Source organism: Panthera tigris, chromosome D4 (assembly GCF_018350195.1).
Source record: "Panthera tigris isolate Pti1 chromosome D4, P.tigris_Pti1_mat1.1, whole genome shotgun sequence".
Taxonomy (NCBI): Eukaryota; Metazoa; Chordata; class Mammalia; order Carnivora; family Felidae; genus Panthera; species Panthera tigris.
Window position 1 is genome coordinate 45,338,319 of NC_056672.1, and position 24,273 is coordinate 45,362,591.

General features: G+C 41.1%; 2 protein-coding genes across 2 annotated transcripts; both read right to left on the reverse strand.

Moving 5' to 3' along the window:
• Positions 1–12,222: 12,222 nt before the first annotated feature.
• On the reverse strand, positions 12,223–13,064 carry LOC122233150 (interferon omega-1-like). The gene has a single exon (XM_042964638.1). It carries the CDS (start codon positions 12,968–12,970, stop codon positions 12,380–12,382), a length of 591 nt encoding a protein of 196 aa, XP_042820572.1. The 5' UTR covers positions 12,971–13,064; the 3' UTR covers positions 12,223–12,379.
• Positions 13,065–18,024: 4,960 nt separating this feature from the next.
• On the reverse strand, positions 18,025–18,637 carry LOC122233069 (interferon alpha-like). The gene has a single exon (XM_042964304.1). The coding sequence runs from the start codon at positions 18,592–18,594 to the stop codon at positions 18,025–18,027; it is 570 nt and encodes a 189-aa protein (XP_042820238.1). The 5' UTR covers positions 18,595–18,637.
• Between the last annotated feature and the right edge of the window lie 5,636 nt (positions 18,638–24,273).

Genomic DNA, 24,273 nt, shown 5'->3' on the forward strand with positions numbered 1-24,273 from the left:
CACACACACACACACACACAAGCACAACCAGCGCAAAGCACATCATCATAAAATTGCTGAGAAAAATTGGTAAAGCAAAAATATTAAAGTGGTTACATATCAGAAGAGATTACATTTGATGAAAGAAAAGAAAACTACCTTTGGATTTCTCAACAGAAATTATGCAAAGTCAGTATCAGTTAAATGGCATATATAAAGGCTGAGGGAATAAAACTTTTTAACTTGCACTTTTCAATTCAGCCAAAAAAAAATCCTTCAAATTAAAGGTAAAGAAAGACTTTTCCAGAAATATAGGAGCTGAGAGAATTCATGGTAAGACTTGTACTGTAAGAATGGTTAAAAGATACTCTTGAAGCAAAGGAGAAAATCACACTCGATGGAAATTTTGAGGTATACAGAATAGTAAGTATTGAATTGTCTAATACAAAATAAGAAAATTGTGTCCAGCCATTTAAAACACATATAGCGGTAAGAGGTAAGTCACAGGGGCCATACACACAGAGCCACAGGTGGGATGATGACAAATGAAGCATGCTAGTTTAAGGGTCTTACAACAATATAGGGAAAGCTACAGAAAGGGTTGAGTGTGATAATTTGAAATAATATATGGTAAAGAGTATAAAGGAAACTAAAATTAAAAAGAATAACTCAGAGTCCATGATGGAGATAAAATGGAACCATTGAAAAACCGTTGATTCATCCAAGGAGGCAGGAAATTAAGAAAGAAAGACACAGAGAGCCATAGGAACAAAGAAAATAATAGCAAGATGGGAAACATACAGCTACACATGTAGGTGCACATTTAGCAATGGGGTGATCGGACTGTGGGACATGGGCAAAAAGACAGAGGGACCACGGCATGATGGCACGATTGGGCAACGGGATGACAGAACAATGGAAGGGATGCACTGATGGGTCCATGGGCCACTGCAACTATGGGGTGCTGGTGGAGGGGTGAGATGAAGGAACGTTGGGAAGATAGGGTAACTGGAGGACAGGATGAATGGAGGATGGGATGATAGGGCGATGGGATGATGGGCCACTGAAATGATGGGGCACTGGTGGGGGCGAGAGATGACAGGACAGTGGGAGGATGGGGCGACTGGGGGATGGGATGATGGGAGGGTGATGAGGTGCTGGGACAACGGGAGGAAAGCACACGAGTAATGGGGGGGGTGGGACAATGTGAGATGGGGCCAAAGGGTGCTGGGGCAACGGAGAGGTGCATCCTTGGGGCGAAGGGGCGACAGGACGACAGGACTAAAGACCATAGGGCAATGGGACAATGAAGCAATGGGAGGATAGGAGACAGGAGGGTGGGACGATTGGGCTACAGCGGAGGGAGGAAGGGATGACAGCATTCGCCTGGGCCACAGTGAGGACCTGGTGGACACAGCAAGTCTGGAGTCCATATCCTCTGGATCCTCTCTGTGAGGGAGTCTTGTGCCCACTAGCCCTCGGCTGACTACTAGCACCGTTTGCCCATGGGAAGGAGGGAATATGATTGCACTTTGCAAAAGAGTAATAGCGAAACTCACTCAGCACTGTCATCTACTTGGGCACCATGAAATAGTTGACAGTGCATAATAAATCAAAATGTCACACATAAATATCAAAACTTCTTCACAATAAAAATACTCAAACAATATTTTAGGGAACATTTTCAATAGGATTGAAGCTATATTTTATATTTACATTAAAACAACACTTGGACATAACCTTAGTTTGCTACCGCTGATGGACACAAACTCAATAATACAGTGAAGGTTACTCCTTTACTTCTTCCAGTTGGCAGAACTGTATGTTTGATGATCTTTTGTGTCCCCATGACAGTGTTAAATAATTTGTATTTAACGTTTGGTTAGTGAAGCGTCTTTCATAGGACCTCACCTTGACTCTATGGTTAAAGAGTTGTCTGCAAGCATTAAGGGCATTTAGCGGGTCAATTTTTTCATTTTCTTTGTAAGAATTTGAAAGACTGGATGGAATTTGCCCAAATTTCCTATGCATCCTGCTTCTTCCTTTGAAGACTCTCAGGAACTTTCAAGTGCAGGCTGATTTCTTGCCTTTATTTAAATTTTTGGTGTTTGTACTTCATGAAGGTTTTGCATTAGTATACATGGTTTAACATTGATTTAGATATTATTTATATGGATTCTTTACATTTGGTACCTTCTTTAATTCTGTGCTTGAGGGAAGTACTCACTTACTTTATCCTAATACTAACCCAAGAGATAGGTTTTGAATTAGGGTTGTGAGAGTCAACGGGTAAAAATCTTTGAGTGTCCTATTTCTCATCACCCTCTCTTTCATAATTTCTAAAACTGTTTTCCTGGTTTCTTCGAATTTTGTCTTCTCCACTGTGCCTCCAAAAATATCACAAGACGGGGAGGAGCCAAGATGGTGGAACAGTATGGAAGTTTTTTGTGTGTCTTGTGTCCATGAGATACAGCCAGACCAACACTAAACCATCCTACACACCTAGAAAACTGATCTGAGGATTAACACAACAGTCTGCACAACCTGAACCACAGAATTCAGCAGGTACGCGGCGCAGAGAGGTGAATTTGGGGAGCGAGAAGCTGCGAAGGGTAGGGAACCACTTTTGGGGGCGGAGAGAGGACCGAGACTGGGGAAGGGGGGAGAATACGGGAAAAGCACCCCTCCCCAAAAGCAGCTGGAGAGAAAGTGGAAAATTGGAAACAACTGCAAGGACCAAACTAAAAAGGGAGAAAGGAGACAGGAGAGGGTTTAAATTCCATTAAGACTCTATAAATAGGGGGAGTGCAGAGTCTGAAACTCTGCAGCTCGATACCTGGCAGTGCTCTGGTGAGAAGGGCGAATCCCCAGGAACAGAGTGGGGTCCGGGAGGTTCTCGGGCCACACGGAGAAAAGCGGTTCCACTGCTGGAAGGACATTTGGTAGAGACTGTTGAAGCCACTTGGTCCCAGCAGACCGCAGAAAACGGCCACGTTCGCTGGTGCTAGAACAGGTCGTTTAGGGTGAAGCCTGGTGCCAGATGTGTGTTGTGATTTTCCATAATCCCTGAAACCCTGCTGCTACACTATCTCGCCAACTTTTTCTGGGATAGGCTGGCACCTGGCCGTAGTCTCAGGGCACCGGCAGCAGCAGGGTCCAGCAAGCGTTCCTGGGTGCAGCCGACATTCAGCCATTGGTCGATGAGACCCTCCTGCAGAGGGGCGGAACAGGTCAAAGCTGCAGTCCTTCACAAGTAAGGGGCCAGGCAAAACAGCCCCATCTGAGACAAAACTCGGGAGAGAGGTACTGCCTGGGGCCTGGTCACAGACAGTGAAAAAGTGGGGAGTGGACGAGAGCTGAAGGCAGAGAACAAGTGCGCGATCGCTAATCAGGGAGGACACACTGGATAGCTGGGTCGTTCCATTGGCACCAGTCCCGCGCATGCGCATACGCACCTGTGAGCGTGGCAATAATCCACCCCAGTAGGCTAGCCGCGCCATCTAGTGGAGAGCGGAGCTGTTACACTGATCCCCACCCAACTGGGCCAACTTTGCTCTTCAAGAACACAAGTCTCACGGCCGGCTTGCTTTATGGACTGGAAAGCGCTACACAGACTGACTTCTAGGGGAAAACGAAGTAATTTCAGTCCTACTTCAATCTGTTAGCAGGTTGATTTATTCACCTTTCTTTTTTTTTCTTTTTCTCTTTTACACTTCTTTTTCTTGAATACAGAAAGAGAAAAAATTCATTTTTGTTTTCAATTTTTATTAAAAATATTTTTCTTTGATTTTTATTATTATATTTTTTACTTCTGTGTAAATTTTTTCAAATTCTATTTTACTTCCATCATTTTATTTTAGTCTTCTTCAGTGTATTCACCTTTTCAAATTTTCAATTTCCTTTTTTTCTTTCTTTCTCTTTTTTTCTCTGTTTTGTTTCTTTTCTTTTTCTTGAATGCAGAAAGAGAAAAACTTCATTTTTACTTTCAATTTCTATTAAAAATATTTTAATTTAATTTTTTAATATATTTTTTGCTTTTATGTAAATTTATTCAAATTCCATTTTACTTCCATCATTTTATTTTAGTCTACTACAGTGTATCCACTTTTTCAAATATTCAAACGATTTCCTTTTTTCTTTTTTCTTTTATTATCTTTTTTCTCTTTTTCATTTCTTTTCTTTTTTCTTGAATACATAAGAAGAAAAATCATATAATATTTAATTTTTATTAAAAATATTTTTCTTTAATTTTTTTCTACTGTATTCTTTACTTTTGTGTATATTTTTTCAAATTCTATTTTACCCCCCCTCATCTCATTTTAGTCTACTTCAGTGTATTCATTTTTTTCAATTCTCAAACGATTTCTTTTTTTTTTCTTTTTCTCCCCCCCCCCTTTTTTTCTCTAATCTGTCAAACCACTTTCAACACCCAGACCAAAACACACCTAGGATCTAGTATCATCTATTCGATTTGTGTGTGTGTGTATGTTTTTAATTTTTAAATTAACTATTTTTTTAATTTTAATTTTTTTAATTTCAATTTTTCTACCTCATTAATTTCTTTTCTCCCTTCAAAATGACAAAATGAAGGAATCCACCCCAAAAGAAAGAGCACAAAGAAACAACAGCCAGGGATTTAACCAACACAGATACAAGCAAGATGTCTGAACCAGAATTTAGAATCACAATAATAAGAATACTAGCTGGAGTCGAAAATAGATTAGAATCCCTTCTATAAAAGAAGTAACAAAATAGCTGGAATGAAATTCAAAATGGTATAACTGAGCTGCAATCACGGATGGATGCCACGGCAGCAAGGATGGATGAGGCAGAACAGAGAATCAGTGATATAGAGGACAAACTTATAGAGAATACTGACACCGAAAAAACGAGGGAGATTAAAGCAAAAGAGCACAATTTAAGAATTAGAGAAGCCAGTGACTCATTAAAAAGGAACAACATCAAAATCATAGGGGTCCCAGAGGAGGAAGAGAAATAGGGGTAGAAGGATTATGTGAGCAAATCATAGCAGAAAACTTTCCTAACCTGGGGAAACACATAGACATCAAAATCTAGGAAGCACAGAGGACTCAGATTAGATTCAACAAAAACTGACCATCAACAAGGCATATCATAGTCAAATTCACAAAATACTCAGGCAAGGAGAGAATCGTGAAACAGCAAGAGAGAAAAAGTCCCTAACATACAAGGAAGACAGATCAGGTTTGCAGCAGCCCTATTCACAGAAACTTGGCAGGCCAGAAAGGAGTGGCAAGATATATTCAGTGTGCTGAAACAGAAAAATATGCAGCCAAGAATTTTTTATCCAGCAAGGCTGTCATTCAAAATAGAAGGAGAGGGAAAAAGTTTCCCAGACAAACAAAAATTAAAGGAGTTTGTGACCACTAAACCAGCCCTGCAAGAAATTTTAAGGGGGACTCACTGAGGGGAAAAAAGATGAAATATATATATATATATATATATATATATATATATATATATATATCCAAAGATATATAGATATATATATACACACCAAAAGATAGATAGATAGATAGATAGATAGATAGATAGATATAGATAGATATATATATATATCAAAAGCAACAAAGATTAGAAAGGACCAGAGAACATCACCAGAAACTCCAACTCTACAAGCATCATAATGCCAATAAATTCATATCTTTCAGTACTCACTCTAAACATCAATGGACTCAATGCTCCAATCAAAGGACATAGGGTAACAGAATGGATAAGAAAACAAGATCCATCTATATGTTGTTTACAAGAGACCCACTTAGACCTAAAGACACCTTCTGATTGAAAGTAAGGGGATGGAGAACCATCTATCATGCTAATGGTCAACAAAAGAAAGCTGGAGTAGCCATATTTACATCAGACAATCTAGACTTTAAAATAAAGACTATATCAAGAGATGAACAAGGGCATTATATCATAATCAAGGGGTCTATCCATCAAGAAGACCTAACAATTTTAAACATTTATGCACCAAATGTGGCACCCAAATATATAAATCAATTAATCACAAATATAAAGAAACTCATTGATAGTAATACCATAATAGTAGGAGACTTCAACACCCCACTCACAGCAATGGACAGATCATCTAATCAAAAAATCAACAAGGAAACAATGGCTTTAAATGACACACTGGACCAGATGAACTTAACAGATATATTCAGAACATTTCATCCTAAAGCAGCGGAATATACATTCTTCTCCAGTGCACATGGAACATTCTTCAGAATAGACCACATACTGGAACACGAATCAGCCCTCAACAAATACAAAACGATCGAGATCATACCATGCATATGAAACTTGAAATCAACCACAAGAAAAAATTCGGAAAGGTAACAAATACTTGGAGACTAAAGAACATACTATTAAAGAATGAATGGGCTAAACAAGCAGTTAAAGAGGAAATTAAAAAGTATATGGAAGCCAAAGAAAATGATAACACCACAACCCAAAACCTCTGGGATGCAACAAAGGCAGTCATAAGAGGAAAGTGTATAGCAATCTAGGACTTTCTAAAAAAGGAAGAGAGATCACAGATTCACAACCTAAACTTAACACCTTAAAGAGCTGGAAAAAGAACAGCAAATAAAACCCCAAACCAGCAGAAGACAGGAAATAATAAATATTAGAGCAGAAATCAATGCTATCGAAACCAAAAAACCAGTAGAACAGATCAAGGAAACCAGAAGCTGGTTCTTTGAAAGAATTAACAAAATTGACAAACCACTAGCCTGTTTGATCAAAAAGAAAAAGGAAAGGACCCAAACAAACAAAATCCAGAGTGAAAGAGGAGAGATCACAACCAACACAGCAGAAATAAAAACAATAGTAAGAGAACATTATGAGCAATTGTATGCCAATAAAATGGGTAATCTGGAAGAAATGGACAAATTCCTAGAAACATATACACTACCAAAACTGAAACAGGAAGAAATAGAAAATTTGAACAGACCCATAACCAGTAAAGAAATAGAATTAGTAATCAAAAATCTGACAAAAAAAAAAAAAAAAAAAAAAAGAGTCCAGGGCCAGATGGCTTTCCAGGGGAATTCTACCAAACATTTAAAGAAGAGTTAACACCTATTCTCTTGAAACTGTTCCAAAAAATAGAAATGGAAGGAAAACTTCCAAACTCTTTCTATGAAGCCAGCATTACCTTAATTCCAAAACCAGACAGAGACCCACTAAAAAGGAGAACTACAGACCAATTTCCCTGATGAACATGGGTGCAAAAATCCTCAACAAGATATTAGCCAACCGGCTCCAACAATACATTAAAAAATTATTCACCATGACCAAGTGGGATTTATACCTGAGATGCAGGGCTGGTTCGATATCTGCAAAACAATCAATGTGATTCATCACTTCAATAAAAGAAAGGACAAGAACCATATGATCCTCTCAATAGATGCAGAGAAAGCATTTGACAAAATAAAGCATCCTTTCTTGATAAAAACCCTCAACAAAGTAGGGGTAGAAGGATCATACCTTGAGATCATAAAAGCCATATACGAAAGACCCAATGCTAATATCGTCCTCAATGGGGAAAAACTGAGAGCTTTCCCCCTGAGGTCAGGAACAGGACAGGGATGTCCACTCTTGCCACTGTTATTCAACACAGTATTGGGAAGTTTTAGCCTCAGCCATCAGACAACACAAAGGCATCTGAATTGGCCTGGAGGAGGTCAAACTTTCACTCTTCGCAGATGACATGATACCCTATATGGAAAACCCCAAAGATTCCACCAAAAAACTGCTAGAACTGATTCATGAATTCAGCAAAGTTGCAGGATATAAAATCAATGCACAGAAATCAGTTGCATTCCTATATACCAACAATGAAGTGACTGAAAGAGAAATCAAGGAATTGATCCCATTTATAGTTGCACAAAAAAAAAACCACATAAAATACCTAGGAATAAATCTAACCAAAGAGGTGAAAAATCTATACACTGAAAACTATAGAAAGCTTATGAAAGAAATTGAAGAAGACAAAAAAAAATGGGTAAAGATTCCATGCTCCTGGATAAGAAGAACAAATATTGTTAAAATATTGTTAAAATGTCGATACTACCCAAAGCAATCTACATATTCAATGCAATCCCTATCAAAGTAACACCAGCATTCTTCACAGAGCTAGAACAAATAATCCTAAAATGTGTATGGAACCAGAAAAGACCCTGAATAGCCAAAGCGATCTTGAAAAAGAAAACCAAAGCAGGAGGCATCACAATCCCAGACTTCAAGCTATACTACAAAGCTGTAATCATCCTGATAGTATGGTATGGCACAAGAACAGACACTGGGATCAGTGGAACAGAAATGGATCCACAAACGTATGGACAACTAATCTTTGACAAAGAAGGAAAGAATACCCAATGATATAAAGACAGTCTCTTAGCAAGTGGTGCTGGGAAAACTGGACAGCAACATGCAGAAGAATGAACCTGGACCACTTTCTTACACCATACACAAAAATAAACTCAAAATGGATGAAAGACCGAAATGTAAGACAGGAAGCCATCAAAATCCTCGAGGAGAAAGCAGGCAAAAACCTCTGTAATCTTGGCCGCAGCAACTTCTTACTCAACACGTCTCTGGAGGCAAGGGAAACAAAAGCAAAAATGAATTACTGGGACCTCATCAAAATAAAAGCTAGTGCACAGCGAAGGAAACAATCAGCAAAACTAAAAGGCAACTGACAGAATGGGAGAAGATATTTGCAAATGACAGATAAAGGGTTAGTATCCAAAATCTATAAAGAACTTATCAAACTCAATGCCCAAAAAACAAATAATCCAGTGAAGAAATGGGCAAAAGACTTGAATAGACACTTCTCCAAGGAAGACATCCAGATGGCCAACGAACACATGAGAAAATGCTCAACGTCACTCATCATCAGGGAAATACAAATCAAAACCACAATGAGATACCACCTCACACCCGTCAGAATGGCTAACATTAACAACTCAGGCAACGACAGATGTTGGCGAGGATGCAGAGAAAGAGGATCTCTTTTGCATTGTTGGTGGGAATGCAAGCTGGTGCAGCCACTCTGGAAAACAGTATGGAGGTTTGTCAAAAAACTAAAAATAGAACTACCCTACGACCCAGCAATTGCACGACTAGGGATTTATGCAAGGGATACAGGTATACTGTTTTGAAAGGGCACATGCACCCCCATGTTTATAGCAGCACTATCAACAATAGCCAAAGTATGGAAAGAGCCCAAATGTCCATTGATGGATGAATGGATAGAGAAGATGTGATGTGTATATATATATATATATATATATATATATATATATATATATATACACATACATACATACATACAATGGAGTATTACTCGGCATTGAAAAAGAATGAAATCTTGCCATTTGCAACTACGTGGTTGGAACTGGAGGCTATTATGCTAAGTGAAATTAGTGAGTCAGAGAAAGACAAAAATCGGGAGGGGACAAAACAGAAGAGACCCATAAATATGGGAACAAACTGAGGGTTACTGGGGGGGTTGTGGGAGGGGGGATGGGCTAAATGGGTAAGGGGCACTAAGGAATCTACTCCTGAAATCATTGTTGCACCATATGCTTACTAATTTGGATGTAATTATTAAAAATTAAAATTTAAAAAATTAAAAAAATATATCACCAGAATGTCTGAATATGAGTGAGCCTGAGGGAAGGAGCTCTGACCACTCTTATACTATTCATAGAACGGCCATTTCTGGCAGACAACTTTCAAGATGCTGGTTCCCTGCAAAGACTTTCCTTGCGCTGTGAGATCTCCTTTGTGTTCCAGGTACTGACCCCAGAGGGGAAACTTGGGCTCTGCTCCTTCCCAGTCCTGCAGACACTGCCCTCTCCTGGAGTGTTCTCGGTGGGGGGAGGAGCTCCCCATGCACACCCCTGAGGGTGTTAAGGGAGCTGCACTGAAAGCTTGAGCTGGTTTGGCTGAGTGTGGACTCTACCCGGTATTGGATGTCCTACTAGCCCTGCAGGCAGCGACCATTTACTGCGGTCAGGTGGACTCTCATCTACTATGATTCAGTCCAAAATTTGCAAACTTTATTTCATTTAATCCTTATAATTTCCTGTGTGACCACTACTAATATTGCCACCATTTTTTAAAGGAAGAAATGACAATCTGGTGTCATTTATGTGCTGACGCCACAGATTTCTTTAAAAAATGGGGTTTTCTACTGCCTTGTAGTCTCTCCTCTTCCCCCAACCTGAAGGGATAAGTAATTATGTAGGAGTCCTTTCTAGAACAACGAAGGAGATGCAGCAGACACTCTGACAGATTGGAGCAGCTGGAGCTGGTCCACTGGACTTAAAAGGTTCTTGGAGAAATCATGTCTGATGATTGTTGATTCCATTTCAGCGATTGCATGAACTAGACACCAAAGTGAAAGATATTACAGAATCTTGGAATTTCACTTTCAACAACGAAGTAGTGAATACATCTTCTATCCGTGGGCGCTGCGGTGGGTGCCCGATACAACGAAATAGTAGACACACTGCCTGCTGTCACAGAGCTTCCAGTCTGGTGGTTCTGGGTCATTGAGCTTTCAAGTAACGTCATTCTGTGGCCAGGACAGGGAAAGGACAGGACGCTGGGAGCACAAAGGAGCATGAAAGGGGCGCAAACTCTACAAGAAGCATCTGCCAAGCTGGCATCCAAGGATCTGTAGGAGTTCGCCAAATAAATGCATGATGGTCAATTCTGAACATGATCAGTGGAGATATTGTAGGAGCGCAGATAGAAATAAGAGTTTGGAGATGATGACTAATGCTCGTGATACGATTCTGGGCAAAGACACACACCTGGAAGTCATATCTCAGAGATGACACTCGGAACTATTTGGGAGGTTGGGTCTGTATGTGCAGAGAGGAAGGAGTGTGGCACCCAGCAGAGAATTTTGAGGAACACCCAGATTGCCCCAAGATGAGAGAAAATAGTCAACAAAGGAAAGAATGGAGCAGGAGCAGAAAAGCAGAATATAGTAGAAGCACAGAAGCCACATGGAGGTCAGACTTGAAAGTGGAGGCGTGGCCAAAGGGCTCAGATGTTTGGAAATGGCAGCCAGGGCTGGCTGACAGCAATCTCTGACCTCAGTAAGATGTGGTTTAGTGTAAACCTGGGCCGAGCAGTTTCAGGAGAACAGGGAGGCTGAAGCCACGTTACAGTGAGGGCAGGACGACCTGACCGCGAAGTGGGAACAGACACCGCAGAGAACTTCAAATAGTCTGGGTATGAACAGAATGACAGAAGCAAGATAATACCTACAGGTGGGGGCGCCTGGGTGGCGCAGTCGGTTAAGCGTCCGACTTCAGCCAGGTCACGATCTCGCGGTCCGTGAGTTCGAGCCCCGCGTCAGGCTCTGGGCTGATGGCTCGGAGCCTGGAGCCTGTTTCAGATTCTGTGTCTCCCTCTCTCTCTGCCCCTCCCCCGTTCGTGCTCTGTCTCTCTCTGTCCCAAAAATAAATTAAAAACGTTGAAAAAAAATTAAAAAAAAAAATACCTACAGGTGGTTGTAGGGCTGGGATGAAGAAGATGAAAATGAGGCACATCTGATGCTCACTTTTTTTATGTGGAAAGGAAAATACTGTCAGGAGAGAGGAGAGGTCACTGATAAAGTATAAGCATCTTACTAGAGCCTTCTCTGCTGTGCGTCAAGGAAATCTGTCCAAAGCTAAGCCTTCTGGAACTGTCCCTCTGTTTGGGGTCACAGAGGTTTTGCACCCGGGGGAAGGGCACCATGGTGCGGCTTGGGATGAGGGAGAGCGATGCTCTCTCATCAAGCGGGGGAAGGTGGAAAAGTGAGTAGGGCCTTTATCAGTAACCCGACTCTGGGCTCAAACTCATGAACTGTGAGATCACCACCCAAGTGAAAGTTGGGCACCCAACTGACTGAATCACCCGGCACCCTGGACTTAGGTTTTAAGAATAAAGAGACTCAACAAGTTGTCTTTGATAAGAATTTATTAAGACAAAATGCATATTTAATAAAATGAAAAGGTGAATACGTTTTATACATTTTAACACAATGTAAAGACAAAAACCTTTATATGGAAATATAAATATAAATTAGTCAAAAGAGTGAATGAATGAATAAATAAATAAATAAATAAATAATAAACAATAAATAAATAACATCAGGGCAATCGTCTCTTAAGGACTGATGATCCTGAAGCCGGATTTTTTTTTTTTTTTACATATTCTTGCTTAATACTACTCACAAAATATTTGTGGAATTAAAGTCAATAAATTCTGTAATGAAGGCTGCAGTGAGAGTCTCTTGAAGTGAGCAGGCATAGTGCAGGGTGATGTGGCACGTCAGGCAATGAGAATCACTTCAAGGTGACCCCAGGTCTCCATCCTTGATGGCCAAGCTGTCGTGCAAGGTCGCCGAGGAGGACAAGGCTCTCATGATTTCCAGTCTGACAATTTCCCAGGCGCAGTCACTGTATCCCTGGTCCTCCAGGTAGACGCGGATGTCCTGGAAGTACCTCTTGATGGCCAGGGCAGGGCCGTGCATCCCCGGGGCGCGCTCTCCCTCGCCCGTGGCCTGCACCAGGCAGGCGTCCAGGGCTTCCAGCTGCCGGTGGAGGCCAGAGCGGAGTCCGTGCAGCGGCGCGGGGCTCCAGGCCGCCGAGGAGCGCTCCGTGTGCAACAGGTTGAAGGTCTGCTGGAGCAGCTCCCGCAGGACGGCGGCGGCGGCCTGGGCCTCCCGGAGCTGGCCGCCCTCCAGCACCTCCCGGGGGAAGCGGAAGTCTTTTCTGGCCCGCAGGCACAAGAAAGGGGACAGTCTCCGCATCTGGCCCAGGAGCACCAAGTTGTCCCTGCTAACCTGCGCGTGGCTCCCAGGCAGGGCACAGCCCAGAGAGCCTCCAGGGCGGCAGGTGAGCAGCGCCAGGGCGGTCAGCAGAGGGCGCAGGAGAGCCATGGGGAAGCCGAGGGGGCTGCTGGGCGGGCTGAGCTGGGCGGCTGGGGGACCTCGGGGCCGAGGTTCTCTGAGCACGGCCTCGAAGCATGGCTCTTAAATAGGGAACGCGGACAATTTCATTTTCTGAACATCCTCTCCACTTCTACTTCCTTTTTTTGTTTTCATTTATGCATTCTCCTTATTGTCTAAGAAGATGTCATCAATCTAAAATACTACGTTGGCAACGGAAGCTTTATTTCCCAATAAACTTCCGATATGTCCATCCCAATGGACACTTATCAAAGTAGAAACATCTTTGTCCTAAAGACTGGAGTGATGTAGGCATGTAGGTACTCATACACACACCTGCTCACATATATGTTTTCATATATGAACATTGCTCTTTGTGTTAGAAAGAAACTTTGGCCTTGATCGTGGACTAGGTTTTTACCCTCTTTACTTCATACAGAGACAGACTCCTTCATTCCTATGGGTTTTTGTATCTTGCTAGGTTCTGACCAGACGATGTACGGTAAATAAGCTCTTTAGAACCAGGACTGGGTTTTAATTACTGTTGTATTCACATTAGAGACTTGTGGTGATAAGTGAATGAGTTTCTTGGATGTTTCTCTTCATTCTAGAAATAATTGATGCAGGTCCATGCAGTTATGCTTCACTGGGGCCTCAGGGTCAAGACTAGTAATACAGACACTATCCTTCTGCCATTTCGTAACCCGTCTACAGTGCTCCTCAGGCTGTGCCAGTGTCCCCAGCAGGAAGCCCGGTTCCGGTCTGGGACATGTAGCTGTGAAGATTCTAATCCCAGATCATTTTATTTTCTCAGCAAACCCTCACGCGCAAGGTTGTTATCACCTCTACTAACATGTTCCTCTGGAGTGACTGAGTGTCCTCAACCCAACCTCTCCTGGACTCACTCCCTGAGGGCAGGCTCACCTTGTCCTGAGGCCATTAGAATTCCCCTACTGTGGAGGGGCTGGTTTCTTTGTTAGCAAAACAGCTATTGCCCCTAGATCCTTGGCCTTGTCCCTGGAGTGTTTTTGTGAGGGACCCTAGCTCTCAGCGCTGACCTCCTCCTCTCCTGAGCAGGTATCAAAGTGTCAATAGCCCTCAGATGCTTAGGGCAAAATTTGTCTCAACTTTTGAGACAAAAGTAGGGGAATAGCCCAACTGTAATCATTTCACCTTCAGTAAGCAAATACTTGTCATTTTGCCACCACAGCTTTTATTGTTCAATCTTTTACTTCAACTATTGAGCACTAGTTAGACTCAACATTTCTGAGCTGGGCTCGGGGGACTCACTGATGATGCCTCTCAGTGGAAGCTTCCAGCACAGAAACTAGCAACTCTCCATTGTTCATTCAGTCTGGGTATTTCTCTTTGGCTTCTTAGTCTGTTCATCTGTCTGAGGGTCAGAATGCAGGGGGTGAGGCCCCGGCTATTATGTCGGGGAGAAACAGCCTTCTCTCCTTTACTTACTCGTGTTATTTCATTTTAAATTTAAAAAACAGCAACAAAAAGAATTTTAATGACTTAGTTTTTACGCAGTGGTTTACTGGACATAGTCTGTCTTGCTCTTCCTGCATCATGTTTTATATCATCCGCAGGTTAATACAAAGGCAAGTAAAAGAATGAGGGGCTGCGCCGTTTTTCTCTATATTTCCAAGATATCAGGTTTTTGTTTTTTTGTTTCTCATTTCAACTCTCCTAGAAAGCAAAACACAACAATTGTGTTGGGCAAAAGAAAATATAGGTCTGTATGTCATGAAAATGAAAAAAGGGAAGTGACTTCTCTGCTGGCAAAAAAGCAAAGGGCTGGTTAACACAATCGGTGCAGCAAACTGGGGGCCGGGAGCTCTGGCAGAGGGAAGAGTGAAGGACACACTGAATTCCCCCAAATCAGGAAAATAGCTGCTTCGGCCTGAGGCTCAAAGGAGAGAGCTGGCGGATGGTGATCACTCCCTTCGCCCGCCCGTGCCTCCCACCCTGAGACTCGGTTCTCCAACACTTTCGAGTATTTAGCACTTAATACCTCTGGGATTGAAACTGAAGATGGCTATAGAGAGTTTCAGGGCAATACTTAGTCCTTGTCATAGACAGCGTTAGAATCTGTTGTTGCCAGCTGGTAGCTTTTTGCAGCTTGAGGGGACATCCTCAAGAAGTGGCGGGATTTCTGCAGGGATCCCAAGCCAGCCCTCCAGTCTTGGTCGCTGCCCTTGCTGCACGTGGCCACCAGGGGGTGGTCTTCTCTGAGAGGAGCTTCGGTAGCCCACCTTTCAACCGGATCCTCCTTTCTGTCTTTTTCCCCCGCAAGTGCTAATACATCACATTTGACGGTAGTAAATAAAAAGCCTTTCTTGAAGATGTTTCTGCAAAACTTAGAGATTTCATTTGATTTTTAGTTTCTACTTGTGACATGCTGCTCTTCAGGGAAACGTTTAAGCTGAGACCACAACAGACCAGAAAGCTGCTGTGTGAATAGGCTGACAGTTGAAGGGAGTGAGTGACAGGGTGTGTGGGGACTTCCTTCTGGGACAGGGAAGCAACGATTAGGACAGGGGAATGTATCCTGTAATGCTGGGGGTGGGGCAGGTGCCAGAATATTAATGAAACATTATATTCTTCTGTACTCGCATCTAGATACTTATTCTTGAAACTCAGATATTAATACAAGCCACCTTTCCTCATTAAATATAAATAAGACACTTCTTTGAAATGAGGAATGAATCAGTCAGCCTTCTCTAGAATTCATGACAGATTTCTGTTTATTTAGGCTGCCTCCTTTGAAGGTCAGTTACTGAAAGGTAGGACACACAGTAAGAATTTTGCAGAAAGAGACAAACACTATTCTCATTTATAGCCACTGTAGGAAGAAAAATAAGGACATACGAACCATGTTTTCAATTGTTACTCTATGGAAGATGTGATCTTGGTGCCTTTCAAGTGCCTGAGTTCAGTTACTATTTAGAACATTCTGTTTAATTGTTAAATGTTTTTTTTCACTCCTGAATTATACACAACTCACATTTTCTCTATGGATTTCTGTTATTCATGTTGTGTCTTTAGCTGATTTTAACCAGTTCTTTTCATTGCCTTAAATACTAAGAAACACAATGCCTGACCCAGCTTCCCACTCTCATGTGAAGAAAGTCTGTTAGTCCTTTTTTTTAAAGTTTATTTATTTAGTTTGAGAGAGAGAGAGAGAGAGAGAGAGAGAGAGAGCGCACACAAGCATGAGTTGGAGAGGGGTAGAGAGAGGGAGAGAGAAAATGTCAAGCAGGCTCCATGCTGTCAGCATAGAGCCCAACACCTGGCTCATCTCATAAACCTTGAGCTCATGACTTGAATTGAAAACTAGAGTTGGACGCTTAATCGAGCATCCCCAGGTGCCCCAAAAGTCTGTCGGTCTTTATGTCCATGACAATTGTGTTATTTTGGGATCCACCAAAGATTGTAATATTCGTAAAACTGGGAGAAATTACCAGTGAGTACCGTTAAAGAATTCTTATCATATCAAATTCTCCTAGAAGGTGAAACGTGCTATAAAGTGGCTGTAGTAAACCACTGTCACAATACGAAAGGTAAGCAAATTAGTTAATAAAGCCAATAATTCCAGGAAATGTTATTGTATCAGTGGTAATAGATATTTTGATGAAGGATTAAATTAATGATCTCTTCTTGCCTAGTGAATTCTTAAGGTTGATCACCTTGCTGATACACAAGGTAGTAATAACCAAGAAAGGATAAACAATTTAAGTAACTCAGTAAGTCATGACTCAAAAGAAATATAATACTAAATGCATTAATACGATTTACTGGTACATTAAATCCATGAAATCACTCACGAAAACCATATGGCACAAAAGGGAAAACTCTGCACAGAAAAACTAACCCACATTATTTTCTGAGAACCCACACTATATTCTTCTCCACTTCAGAGGAACTAACTTCTCTTATTTATGTTACCACATTCTCCAGTGTGGTTTCTACTTATTAATTCCACCAAACCAGTTCTCCTGAAAGTCATGGGTGGTATCTATTTTTGTGACATAGCAGGTAGTTAGATCCACATCTTCCTTGAATCCACTGATGCTTTTCTAAGCACACTTATTTCCTTAAACACACTCAACATCATCCTTTCTTGTTATCCTTCTACTGAATGGCCAGTATACCTGCCTATCCTTTGTGGCTCTTCTCTCCCCTGCTTTTTCTTAGAATCAACATAAGTCTTTTTGTCACACTACACTGTCTCACCCCATGACCACCTCTGTTTCTGGCTTCCCAGGACTAGAATGGACCTCTAGCCACGGCGTTTTTTGTAAAATATAAGCTCACCTATCCACCACAACGGGCATGGGCACTTCCATGTGTATCAGTCAACTGTAGAGGAGACCGACAGCTTTCACTTTTATTCCTGACATTCCTCACTGTAGCATCAGTTGAATGAATTCACTTCTTTCCCTTCTTCAATGTAATATTAAGCAGGATTATTGTTTTTGGATTTCTGTCCCTATGAAAATCGAAGATAAAGACAGCGGGAACTGTATTTACTGTGTCCCATGTCCTAAGGGCGACGAACAACTTGCCTTAGAGGAAGTCAGTTGTTACCTCTGATTTTAATAGAATCTGATGGGTAAATGAATTTTGTTGTCCATTTTTCAATCAAGTCGCACCATTAGGCTTGGTGGTACTTTTTACAAACACTTCCTGCAGTAAAAGTGAAATAAAAAAAGATATGCTTACTAAATATTAAGAATTCATTTTATTATATTACTGCAACATAAAGGTACACGTAGTATTACTTGAAATAATTTATACATTATACATATTTAAATAAATAAATATTTAAATAGATAAATAGACATCAGCATGGTTATCTGTAAGCAACTAGTGATTGTAGAGTAGGCATGATGTTACTTAATACTCCTTGAAAACATTTGACAAATTGACTACATTCTTGTCGCCATTACAGCAGAAATCAGAGTCTTTGACCTGGCAGAACACATGGAAAGTGTGTATTATTAGTCAGTGAGAATCATTTCCATGTTGAATAGGTCTCATTTCTCGCTCCTTAATCTTTTCTGCAAGGCTATTGATGAATAATACAAGGACCTCATAATTTCTGCTCTGACGACCTCCCAGGCACAAGGGCTGGATTTCTTCTCTTGCAGGTAGAGGGAGAGTCTTTGGAAGTAGTTCCTCAGGATGGAGTCCTCGTTCGTGAGGGGAGCCTCTCCCTCCCCCACCTCCTGCATGACACAGGCTTCCAGGCTGGTCAGCTGCCGATCAAGTCCCGTGCAGAATTCCTCCAGGAGGGTGGTGTTCCAAGCAGCAGACGAGGACGCCTCTGTGCAGAAGAAGTGGAAGATCTTCTGGTTCGTCACGTGCACCACAGAGAGGGCTTGTGCCTTGTGGGACTGGTCTCCACCAAACACGTCCTGGGGGAAGGCGAAGTCATTTCTGTCCTTCTGGCAGGAGCTGGCAGGGAGTCTCTTCATTTGTCCCAGGAGCGTCAAGGCCCTCCTGTTCAGCAGGCCGTGGGTCTGAGGCAGGTCACAGCCCAGAGAGCAGACGGAGTTGCAGCCCAGCGCCACCAGGGCCACCAAGAAGGAAGAGGGCAGCGCCATCGGGGATCTTGCAGATGCTGTCGGCCTGGCTGGGGTGGGCGACTCTGTGACCCGTGGCTCTAGGTTCTCTGAACATCTTCCCTTGTGCGCGTGGCTTAAGTAGGGAACATAGTAGTTTTCAGTTTCTGAAGGTTGCCCTTACTTTCCACTTCTGTTTTTGATTTCCTTTATGTACTTTCTACACGGGTTTAGAGCACTGTTTCCAACCATATATATTATTTTCATTATTGGTGATGTGTCCAGAGTCTTTTTGTTTTTTTTTTTTTAAATTGAACCATCCAAGATCTTAATAACGCAGATATCATATATGTATGTATATATATATTATATATATATATATATATATAATATATATATGTTATATATATAATGTTATGTTATGTTATATATGTTATATATAATGTTAAATATATATGTTATATATATGTTATATATATAATATATATAGTTTATACTCTCTCTATATAGTTTATACTCTATTTATATCTGATTTTTGTACATACAAAAGAGAGTGTAAAGTTACTCTTTTTATTCTTTATAAGTACAGGGATAATAATGACTAAAAATTTTAAGCTACAGGCTAAATTTTAAATCCATTGATGCTTAAATGTATTACTAAATGTGATGAGTAATTTATAATGTATTTACTTATGTTACTTATAAAATGTAAACCAAATATGCAAATTATCAATTTCTAAAAAGAGATATTAATGATTTCAATGTATTCAAATATTTAAAATAATTCCAAATTGCTAACAGCAATTGTAAAAATATCTTATTTACTTGACATTTGTTTTTAGTGTCCTGGATTTTAATGCTGTGTTGATGAGAATATAAGTTTTAACTGCACCTGCCTCTAGATACTCTTGAACGCACTGTCAAAATATTTTTTTTCTGTTTAGTACTAGATATAATTATTGAAGTTTTGGTAGGTTTTGTAGAATTAAATCATAAAATATGATCTACTTCTATTTAATTCCCAGAGCCTGTATAATATTGAGGCTCAGATACAAGCAACATCCACAAGACAGACATCCACAAGACAGACAGGTTTTGTAGAATTAAATCATAAAATATGATCTACTTCTATTTAATTCCCAGAGCCTGTATAATATTGAGGCTCAGATACAAGCAACATCCACAAGACACAAGACAGCTCACAGGTAAGCAAAGGACACCTCTCCCAAGATGACTTTGAGACCCAGAAATCAATGGAGATAGACTCCTCCAATCACAGAGCCCCATTATCCCGACGTTTGACACACTGAGCTTGCAGACATTTTGTGTCTCTTCCACGATATCAACGTCAATGCTTCTTGTGTGATACTCATGAAAAACAATGAGAGAATAAATACTAGGGAATAAGGTTTTGTTGGACTGCTCCAAGGTTGAGCTTTGGAGTGCCACAGATCATTGAAATATTTAAGACATGTTCACAACCTTAAGAGCTAACAGTTACACGGTTGGAAGCAATTGTTTTTTTGTGTTTTTTTAAAATTTTTAAATGTTTATTTTTGAGAGAGAGAGAGAGAGAGAGAGAGAGAGAGAGAGAGAAACAGAGTACAAGTGGGGGAGGGGCAGAGAGAGAGGGAGACAGAATCTGAAGCAGGCTCCAGGCTCTGAGCTGTCAGCAGAGACCCCGATGTGAGGCTCAAACTCACAGATCAGACCACAAGATCATGACCTGAGCCAAAGTCAGACACTCAACTGACTGAGCCACCCAGGTGCCCCAAGGTTGGAAGCAATTGTAACCACTGTTCCATCTGGTGAGGGAATGTTGATGATAGGGGAGATTATGCAAATACAGAACTAGGGAGTATGTGAAAAATCTCCTTATCTTGTAGTCAATTTTGCTGTGAAGCTACCAACTCTCTAAGAAAAGTATGTTTTTTTTTCAAAAATATATAAAAACTACAGAAATTGACCTATTATACTATTAGAGTCAGTTCTTTCCAGATAGGAGACTTTTTTGCTCTTGAGAAAAATCTCCTGCAGATTTGCACTTAGAACACAAGCCAGATCTCCAGACTTGGTCACTATCTTTGTCCTTCTTAGGCCTGTAGGTGGCATTCTTCCTTTGTAAATATCATGACAGGCCACAGAGTAAAATGAGCCTTTCTCTTTCCTTTTCCCCTATTGCCACCATTACATCATTGTAGCAGGGACATCCTCTCATGTCCCAAAATAGCCACCAGGAGAAAAAGAAGAAAACAAGGCCTCTCCTAGGAGAGTCTGCAAAAAAACCTAGAACTTTCACACAGCTATTGGTTTCAGTTGGTGGCTTTGTACTTGGAAGTAAAATTGCCAGACAGAAACCACAACGGAAGAGGAAGCAGCTCTATGAATGGACAGGACAGGTTAGTGAGGAGGGAATGTAGAGAGCAGAGCTCATTGCAGCGAGGGGGTGGGGGGTGGGCAGGCGGGGTGGTTCCTACTCTTGGGATGAAGGAAATATTATGATATGGGAGTGAAAGAATAAGGTCCAGGGAAACAAAGTGGAAGAAGGAATGTGCTAGGTATCAGAATGTATAATGTGTACATTATATTATCATGTATACAATTACATACAAGTGAGATTCACATGTTCCCAATTCTGTGTGTTTAGACTATCAACATTCTTTAGTGAGTAACAGAGACAAGGCTATCAATTTACTATCCTCTTGTAGACGCCTATGAAAAAATAAGAAACTTGTCAGCACCTGTTAAGTCCTCACTCAGTGGAAGACACTCTGTTAAGTACTTTGAAATATTCTAGATTATTTAATACAATTCTAGGAACATTTCCAACCTACTTTATTATGGGGAAACTGAGATCCAGAGGGGTTAAGTGAATTATTCAAGATCAAACATCTAAATTCCTGGGTAAAATCTACATGCAGCACATAATCCTTTATCACAGGCATAAATCTCACTAACAATTCTTACTATGAAATTCTCATACATTTGAATCCCCAAATTATACCCTTTCTTGATTCTGGCTTTTACTGATGATGCTCTTGCTTTTTAACTTTGCTTGTTAGATATTGGAGAACAGAAATTTTCTGATTACCTTTCATGTTTTCATCTTATGACAGAAGCATCCCTGGCTATCATATCCATTGCAAATTCATTACTTAATGATGTCTAAGAAGTTATGATTTTTCTGAAATCATTGCTCTCCCTAAACATCAAATCTTCATTTAATCAAAAACAAAGGAACAGTAGAGAAGTCCAGACATAACATTGTCTATGAAAAAGTAAGAGGTATTCATAAGTACAGAAAATGCAATGTAACAAGGAAGAAAACTGGGGACGAGACTGGTAAAACACATGATATCCAAAATGGTTGTGTTATCAGTGACAGTTAAGTTTAGGATAAAGTATATATCTGATGTTCAACTGGTGGGATCAACTGTCCGGAAATGGTTCCACAATGATTACCTGCCAATCCAGACAGAGATCAATGTCAACTCTCTTATTATATGAGAGAGGAAAATGAAATCATGATGGAATACATAATTGGTGTAAGATTCGATTTGAAAAAGGAACGGAGTGCGGTTTCAGTCACGATGTATCAAGAAGGTCTGAATATGTGCTCTTAGGAGAAACAACTGGAAAACTGTCTGTGATGCCGAGGCAAAGAACAACATCTCCTTGAGTTCAACAAGAAACATGCCTTTCTTCCTGAAGGCTTCCTAAAGGATAGAAATGGAAGACATAAATGAAAACCCACATGCACTTTAGAGAAGGATAAATGAGGTAGAGATGTAAAGATCAGGATCCTTAAATGCACAAGAGTAGAATGTGTCCAACAGGAGCATGGAACGAAATGAGGGTCTCAGATTCTTCCAGGGCCATAAGAGTGAGAAAGGCCCACTAAACACTGGAAGAGATGATGGCAGGAAATTTTGTGAATTAGATGAAAACACCAACCTTGGCTCCAAGAACCTCAATAAACTCTAAGCAGTGCGCGCGCGCGCGCGCGCACACACACACACACACACACACACACACAAGCACAACCAGCGCAAAGCACATCATCATAAAATTGCTGAGAAAAATTGGTAAAGCAAAAATATTAAAGTGGTTACATATCAGAAGAGATTACATTTGATGAAAGAAAAGAAAACTACCTTTGGATTTCTCAACAGAAATTATGCAAAGTCAGTATCAGTTAAATGGCATATATAAAGGCTGAGGGAATAAAACTTTTTAACTTGCACTTTTCAATTCAGCCAAAAAAAAATCCTTCAAATTAAAGGTAAAGAAAGACTTTTCCAGAAATATAGGAGCTGAGAGAATTCATGGTAAGACTTGTACTGTAAGAATGGTTAAAAGATACTCTTGAAGCAAAGGAGAAAATCACACTCGATGGAAATTTTGAGGTATACAGAATAGTAAGTATTGAATTGTCTAATACAAAATAAGAAAATTGTGTCCAGCCATTTAAAACACATATAGCGGTAAGAGGTAAGTCACAGGGGCCATACACACAGAGCCACAGGTGGGATGATGACAAATGAAGCATGCTAGTTTAAGGGTCTTACAACAATATAGGGAAAGCTACAGAAAGGGTTGAGTGTGATAATTTGAAATAATATATGGTAAAGAGTATAAAGGAAACTAAAATTAAAAAGAATAACTCAGAGTCCATGATGGAGATAAAATGGAACCATTGAAAAACCGTTGATTCATCCAAGGAGGCAGGAAATTAAGAAAGAAAGACACAGAGAGCCATAGGAACAAAGAAAATAATAGCAAGATGGGAAACATACAGCTACACATGTAGGTGCACATTTAGCAATGGGGTGATCGGACTGTGGGACATGGGCAAAAAGACAGAGGGACCACGGCATGATGGCACGATTGGGCAACGGGATGACAGAACAATGGAAGGGATGCACTGATGGGTCCATGGGCCACTGCAACTATGGGGTGCTGGTGGAGGGGTGAGATGAAGGAACGTTGGGAAGATAGGGTAACTGGAGGACAGGATGAATGGAGGATGGGATGATAGGGCGATGGGATGATGGGCCACTGAAATGATGGGGCACTGGTGGGGGCGAGAGATGACAGGACAGTGGGAGGATGGGGCGACTGGGGGATGGGATGATGGGAGGGTGATGAGGTGCTGGGACAACGGGAGGAAAGCACACGAGTAATGGGGGGGGTGGGACAATGTGAGATGGGGCCAAAGGGTGCTGGGGCAACGGAGAGGTGCATCCTTGGGGCGAAGGGGCGACAGGACGACAGGACTAAAGACCATAGGGCAATGGGACAATGAAGCAATGGGAGGATAGGAGACAGGAGGGTGGGACGATTGGGCTACAGCGGAGGGAGGAAGGGATGACAGCATTCGCCTGGGCCACAGTGAGGACCTGGTGGACACAGCAAGTCTGGAGTCCATATCCTCTGGATCCTCTCTGTGAGGGAGTCTTGTGCCCACTAGCCCTCGGCTGACTACTAGCACCGTTTGCCCATGGGAAGGAGGGAATATGATTGCACTTTGCAAAAGAGTAATAGCGAAACTCACTCAGCACTGTCATCTACTTGGGCACCATGAAATAGTTGACAGTGCATAATAAATCAAAATGTCACACATAAATATCAAAACTTCTTCACAATAAAAATACTCAAACAATATTTTAGGGAACATTTTCAATAGGATTGAAGCTATATTTTATATTTACATTAAAACAA

Coding starts and splice junctions, on each gene's coding strand:
- LOC122233150 (XM_042964638.1), bottom strand. CDS start 12,970: ATGGCTCTCCTGCGCCCTCTGCTGACCGCCCTGGCGCTGCTCACCTGC.
- LOC122233069 (XM_042964304.1), bottom strand. CDS start 18,594: ATGGCGCTGCCCTCTTCCTTCTTGGTGGCCCTGGTGGCGCTGGGCTGC.